General features: G+C 54.5%; 1 protein-coding gene across 3 annotated transcripts in view; it reads right to left on the bottom strand.

Moving 5' to 3' along the window:
• LOC116547177 (rap guanine nucleotide exchange factor-like 1) overlaps positions 1-6,664 on the bottom strand; it is an 8,087-nt gene extending 1,423 nt beyond the window's left edge. The window contains exons 1-11 of one of the 3 annotated variants that reach the window (XM_032273213.1): positions 6,187-6,664; positions 5,785-5,952; positions 4,364-4,461; positions 4,130-4,252; positions 3,099-3,277; positions 2,921-3,011; positions 2,328-2,378; positions 1,574-1,661; positions 1,280-1,344; positions 855-909; positions 1-614 (exon numbers count right to left, since the gene is read on the bottom strand). The exon at positions 1-614 is cut by the window's left edge and continues 1,423 nt beyond it. In XM_032273213.1, the coding sequence (XP_032129104.1) occupies positions 490-614; positions 855-909; positions 1,280-1,344; positions 1,574-1,661; positions 2,328-2,378; positions 2,921-3,011; positions 3,099-3,277; positions 4,130-4,252; positions 4,364-4,461; positions 5,785-5,952; positions 6,187-6,370 (1,227 nt within the window). In that variant the 5' untranslated portion in view covers positions 6,371-6,664 and the 3' untranslated portion in view covers positions 1-489. The other 2 variants (XM_032273212.1, XM_032273215.1) reach the window with 2 other exon arrangements.
• Positions 6,665-6,671: the final 7 nt, after the last annotated feature.

Raw genomic sequence — 6,671 nt, forward strand, 5'->3', positions numbered from 1 at the left:
CACACACACACACACACACACACACACACACACACACACACACACACCTCTGGGGTCTCAGCCCTGACCAGGAAGAAGCTGGACAGGTGGTGGAGAAGAAAGCTGCCAATCCCTCCCACCATTCCACTTGGCAAGACAGAAGGGTGGGCAGCTTTCTTTCCTTCTTGGGAAGAGGAAGTTGGAAACTTCATCCCCAGAACAGACCTCGATGGGAGCGGACAGAGGAAGGAGCTTTCTGCCCCCTTTCTCAGAGGGGACAGGAACCAGCAAAGTGTGGTTTTGGCTTGAAGGAGCAATGGGGAGAGGGCTTCAGCAGGATGAACAGACTTATGGGTCCAAGGGTAAATCCATCCAACTCTTTCCTGTGGAGCAGGGGTGGGCAGGAAGTTGCTCCTCGGGAAAGATGTCAGATGTCGGTTGAGACATTGTGCAAAGTGCTTGAGTGCCAGGCGCCCAAGGATCTGGTGGGTCTGATGGGAACCTCCACGATCACTGACTATTCGCCTCCAGCTTGTAGGAGAGCTCGAAGAGGAGGTTCTGGTTGTCGATGACCTGGAACTGGCGCACATAGGCCTTGGTCTGCAGGTGATGGGGGGATGCCTCCATGTCCAGGCCTAGGGGATAAAGAGGCAGTCAGGTTCCCAGCCTCCCTCCTTCCTCTACACACACACCAGGCAGAGGATCAGGCTGTGGACTGAGACAGACGTTGGGCAGTAGGGCCTCTAGGGAGGCAAGGAGAGAATGCGGAACTGGCAAGTGTATGGAAATACACATTTGGACCGGGAGTTCTCCCCTGAACTCTCCCGCTCAGTCAAAGCTCTACCTGTACTGCTCTCAGAATCCTGGGTACTCACAAAGGGGCCGGCTCCGGTATTTGCGGATTGTCCTCACTTTTTCGGCCACTGAATGCTGGGAGATGACAAGGAATGAGCCCTGAAAGGGGCACAGAAAGAGGCTCCCCCTCTTCTGCTCCCCCTCCGCCATTCTCCAGCTCTGCTTTACTCCCTCCAGTCTCCAATTTTGGAGGGTCTCTGAAGGACCAAAGGAGTGGGTGTAACAGGGTGCCAGGTGAGGGGGAGGTGGAGTTGCCCCCAAGCTGCCTGTCAGCTCTGCCACCCGTGGGCGGGTTGCCACAGTGATGCCACCAGGGAGACAGTCAAGAGTCTGCTAGGCAAGCTGGGCACATAGAGGAAGCCTGCTATTCTGGGGAGGTGATGAGAGGGAGAGGATGTGAGCTCGCCACTTGTGGGACTAGGGGTTTGCAGTGCCGCTCACTCACCAGCTTCTCAATGTTCACCAAACCGTCTACAAGGGTCTTACTCCCTTCGTGCAGGAAAGTCAGATCTAGGAGATGCAGAGAATCCAATGTGAGGAAAGGATAAGAGGGGAGGTCCAAAGGACCACTGCACCTGAGGACGCCCCTCTTCCCCAGAATCCACTCCGCCTGGGGCGGAGGGCTCCTCTCCAGGTGGGCACTCAGAGCTGACTTGAGAGGGGGCTGGAAGTCAGAACTGGGGCATGGGAGAAGGGAAACATGGGTTGAAGCAGCACAGCTTGGGAGAAACTCTCTCACCTTTGAGGATCAGAGGCACAAAAGGAATCACAGGGGGCTTCATTTTGGAGATCACTTCTCGGTAGCTTTTGTGGTTCCTGCAGGGGTCCTGGCATTCCACAGGAGAGAGATCAAGGGAGACACTGGCTAATGCATCCCAAAGATGTCCCCCACTTCCTCCCTCACTCCTGCCCTGTATATATTCCTGATAAGGATAAGATAGCGGTGTTGGGGACTTTCTTTTTTTTTTTTTTTTTTGAGACGGAGTCTCACTCTGTCGCCAGGCTGCAGTGCAGTGGCACGATCTCAGCTTACTGCAACCTCTGCCTCCCGGGTTCAAGTGATTCTCCTGCCTCAGCCTCCCGAGTAGAGTAGCTGGGACTACAGGCACCTGCCACCATGCCCAGCTAATTTTTTTTTTTTTTTGAAGTACAGACAGGGTTTCACCATGTTGGTCAGGATGGTCTTGATCTCTTCACCTGGTGATCTGCCTGCCTCAGTGTCCCAAAGTGCTGGGATTACAGGTGTCAGCCACCGTGCCCAGCCGGGTGCTGGGGGCTTTCTAATGGTGTGGTGGGGAAGGGCATGACTGTTCCCCTTTTCCAGGAAAAACAGGGGCGCAATCCTATCACCCTCCCCCTCTAGCATGGTAGGGAGGGTGGGGGTCTCATGCAGTAAACACTTTGAAAGGAAAGCTTGAGGAAGGGGGCTTGTGGGAACAGAGGGTTTCTGAGCTCTAAGTCTAAGAGCAGATGAAAGAGCCAAACACACTCACCGTCAGGTTCTCAAATTTGCGGAACAAATTCTTGAATTTCCCTGGCAGCTTCTGCAGAGTTTGAAGGAAGGAGAAGGGATATCAGAGTGGAGCTCCTTGGGTTACATGGGAGCCTTGGATTAATCCTCCGTGTTGGAGGGCAAAAGGGCCAGCATGGCTTGTAGGAGGCTGGGAAGCTGGGGGGTGGGGAAATGAAGTCAGGCCTTGGCTAGGTCTAGGAACTTGAACAGCCCAGAGGAATTCATTATTCTGGGGAAAGCCAGATCTCTGTTTATGCAGGCGCCGTGTACAAGGGTGCCCCCCCCACTGAGTGTGGCTGAAAATCAGCCCGACTCCCACAGCCAGGTCTGTGACCTGATCTGGCTAAGTGCTGCCTGCCGAGACTCAGGCAGGATCCTGACTTTTCACTATTTTGCCCGAAGACCGGGTCCTAAGCTGTGCGCCCTGGGGTTGCATCTACCAGAAGAGGGCGCCTCCCTCCAATGGCACAAAGACTCCCTCCAGGTTGGCGGCTGTCGCGGTCGGGGGAGGACCCACAGCGGAGAGCCCAGGATGCCCAGGTCCCCAGGTAAGAAAGGGAGGGGTCTCCTCACCTCCCAGGTGAGACGAAGGCGGCTGACAGCGGCATTGTCCAGCCCCATGACCACGGCGTAGAAGGACAGCAGGTCCTGATTCTGCTTGCAGCTGCGGGGGTGGGAGGCGGGTTCAGGGGCTGGCGGTGCCGCAGGCCTCGGGCCTGGGGTTCCCCCTCCCGCGGCCGGCCGCACTCACAGGGCAGCGATCTTGATGAACTTCTTGAGCAGCTGCGCGCGCTTGCCCGGGGCCTCGCAGAGCAGCACCTCGGTGGCCACCCAGTGCGTGACCTCGCTGCAGCGCTGCAGCAGCAGCTCCAGGTTAGCGGTCTCCCGGCGGCCGCGCTCCCCGTGGAACACGTAGTCTACGAACTCCAGCTGCATCCACCGCGGCGGAGGGGCGGCCAGGGCGCCGGGGGGTGAGGGGAGTGGGTGGGAAGATGGCAGTGCAAGGCGAAAGGGAGCGAAAGGCAGGAGGGCGGGGGCGGAAGGGATGGAAAATAGAAAAATAGACGGGACAAGAGGCAGCAAAGATGCGGAAAAAAGAAAACAAGCAGCATTAATAATATTTCACCAGCGACCGAGCACTTACTAGGCACTTGCTCGTGGCTGACATCCTTAAGACAACTATCTGCTAGACATTATTGTCGCTGCCTTATTTTATTTTTTATTTTTGAGACGGAGTTTCGCTCTTGTTGCCCAGGCTGCAGTGCAATGGCGGGATCTCGGCTCACCACAACCTCCGCCTCCCGGGTTCAAGCGATTCTCCTGCCTCAGCCTCCCAAGTAGCTGGGATTACAGTCATGCGCCACCATGCCCAGCTAATTTTGTATTTTTAGTAGAGAGGGGGTTTCTCCATGTTGGTCAGGCTGGTCCCGATCTCCCAACCTCAGGTGATCTGCGCGCCTCCCAAAGTACTGGGATTACAGGCGTGAGCCACTCAGCCCAGCCCTATTTTATTTCTTTAATAGTGAATATTTTAAAAATACAAATCCTGCGTCAGTTTCTGTGTAAATAGCACCGGCCCTGAGCCACTCTGCTCTGGGGTCTCTCTCTGCGATTTTTTTTTTGGAATGGTGGGACAAAGACTAAAGACGTTACAGCCATGCATTGCCCCAGGGCTTGCTGCAGGTGAGCCTCTGAACCAGGACGTTCTGCTGCCAACACCCTCTCCTAATGGCACATTTCTCTTTCCAGCCCCCGGGGCACAGCGCCAGCCTTGGTCCCCACCTCGTGCACACATCGGAACAGCTCCCAGTGGAAGGCAGTAAGGTGGTTGGCAACGTCCTCAGGCTCCACTCGGTGGATCTCTGTGTCTCCCGGGGAGACCTGGATCTCCTCAGGGAGGGGAACCTGGGGGCAGGTAGGGGCATAGTGGCTGGGCTCCTGGTGGTGAGGTCCGGGACTGCTCCCAGCCCCCCTCAGCCCTCCATTCCAGCCAAGGCCTCGGGAAAGAGTTCTTACCAGAGCCTCGTAGCTGTCCCGGGTGCAGGCAAACAGGTGGCTGTTGATGCCCAGTGTGGTAAAAACACAGTCCTCAGTGGGCTGGAGAAGGACCTTCTCTGCAGGAGAACGAGCTGCTCAGCCTCAGCCCCTGCCACCTGTACCCTCACACACCCCACACTGGCACTGTCCTATCCAAAAACTCCTCACCCCACACTGACACATTCTAGACTAACAGAACTCAGTCTCACCAGTTTATGCCATATTTATCTGGAATTTGTCAAATGATGATTTCTTTTGCATTTATAACTTTTTTCTACTCCCCCCCCCTTTTTTTTACAGGCTTTCCCTTGTTCTGTTGTCCCTGTGACACTGGAAAGGCTGAAATTTTTTCCTCCTGTAGAGGAAAACAAGCCTTCAGTGACATTGCTGGCTTTCTGCCTTCCCATGGGGATTAAAGACTCATCTTGTGTCTTTAGCCTGAGAAATGTGGCATCCTTACATACACAGGGAGGTTAAAGGACCAGAACACAATACACAGGTGAGTGAGGGGCAGCACCCAGATCAGACCTGAGTCCTACTTGGTCTGTCGTCCAGGCTGGAGTGCAGTGGCGCAATCTCAGCTCACGGCAACCTCTGCCTCCCAGGTTCAAACAATTCTCCTGCCTCAGCCTCCCAAGTAGCTGGGATTACAGGCGCCTGCCACCACACCTGGCTAATTTTTGTATTTTTAGTAGAGACAGGGTTTTGCCATGTTGGCCAGGCTGGTCTTGAACTCCTGACTTCAGGTGATCCACCTGGCTCAGCCTCCCCAAGTGCTGGGATTGCAGGCATAAGCCACCTCGCCTTTTTTTTTTTTTTTTTTTTGAGACGGAGTTTTGCTCTTGTCACCCAGACTGGAGTACATCTTGGCTTACTGCAACCTCCACCTCCCAGGTTCAAGTGATTCTCCTGCCTCCTCCTCCCAAGTAGCTGGGATTACAGGCTCCTGCCACTACGCCCAGCTACTGCCTCCCAAAATTTAGTAGGCACAGGAGTCCCCAAGCTGATCTTGTTCAAATGCTGATTTGAATAAGACCAGCAGGTCTGGGGTGGGGTCTCAGATGGTGCATCTCTTTTAGAGACAGAGTCTTGCTGTGTTGCCCAGGCTGGAGTGCAGTGCCTATTCACAGGTGCAATCATAACGTACTATAGCCTTGGATTCCTGGGCTCAAGCGATCCTCCTTCCTCAGCCTCCTGAGTAGCTGGTACTGCAGGCTTGCCCCACTGCACCCAGCAAGATGCTGCATCCTAACAAGCTCCCAGATGATGCACATGAGGCTGGTCCCAAGACCATACTTTGAGTAGCAAGGGCCTAAAATTCAGTCTCTACCCCTCCCCCAGGGCATTGAGCTTGTGAGTTTCTCCTCTCCAAGCCTCAGCCCTGTTCTTCCTGACCCTACCTCCCGAGGAGGCCACAGCCACCAGGATGAGGGAATCCTCACGCCCCGCAGGCTCTTCTGAGTACTGAAGTTTCTCCGTCACAGAGCCCAGAATGTCCTGCACTGATGCTGAAAGGCGGCTGCGTATGGTCACATAAGAGTGGTCAGGCATGTATACCCGGCAGAAGACTGGATGGAAACAGGAAAATGGCTTTCAACAGAGGGCAGAGTGGCAGCAGCTAGCACAGTCTCCTCTAGGATGCCTCTGTTCCCCACCAGAGGCTGGCCTCTGAAGAAGGTCCTGTGAAAGGGGCTGGTTCTACCACCCAGGGAGATGCCACTGAGGGTGCCCAAGACCCAGAGACCCCACATGTCCCCCTGAGCCACTAAGAACACCTCATCCTTCCTAATACCCACACTCACTCTCATCAGAGCCCCGGAAGGCCACCCTGGTCTGCAGACAGGAGTCTATCCGGCGGAAGTGGCGGAAGAGTGGCTTCACCTGCTTGCTAGGTGGCTGGCTCTCCTCTGGAATCCTGGCATGGACAAGCTGGGCATTAGCACACCCTGCCAGGCATATGGTCAACCAACACCACGCAGGCAACATCAAGCAGGAATATCAGAATTGGATCAAGGCCGTACCAGCACCAGTTTCAAAAGGTGGTTAAGGGGGTGAGAAGAGAGGACAATGAGCAGTATGGGATAATTGTCCAAGTAACCCTAATCAAATGCCACGTCTTCCATGAATTCTCCTCGGGTCCGTCCCATCTACCCAGAAGGTCACTTTCTTGTCTCAACTACTATAGAACTTTGGGATAATGTTTATATTCACCTCTTATCTCTTCTATGAGATTGAGAGCTTTTGAGGACTGGGATTTGGTTCTTTTTTTTTTTTTTTTTTTTTTTTT

This window comes from Sapajus apella, unplaced genomic scaffold (genome assembly GCF_009761245.1).
Source record: "Sapajus apella isolate SASKATOON/1434 unplaced genomic scaffold, GSC_monkey_1.0 scaffold2281, whole genome shotgun sequence".
Taxonomy (NCBI): Eukaryota; Metazoa; Chordata; class Mammalia; order Primates; family Cebidae; genus Sapajus; species Sapajus apella.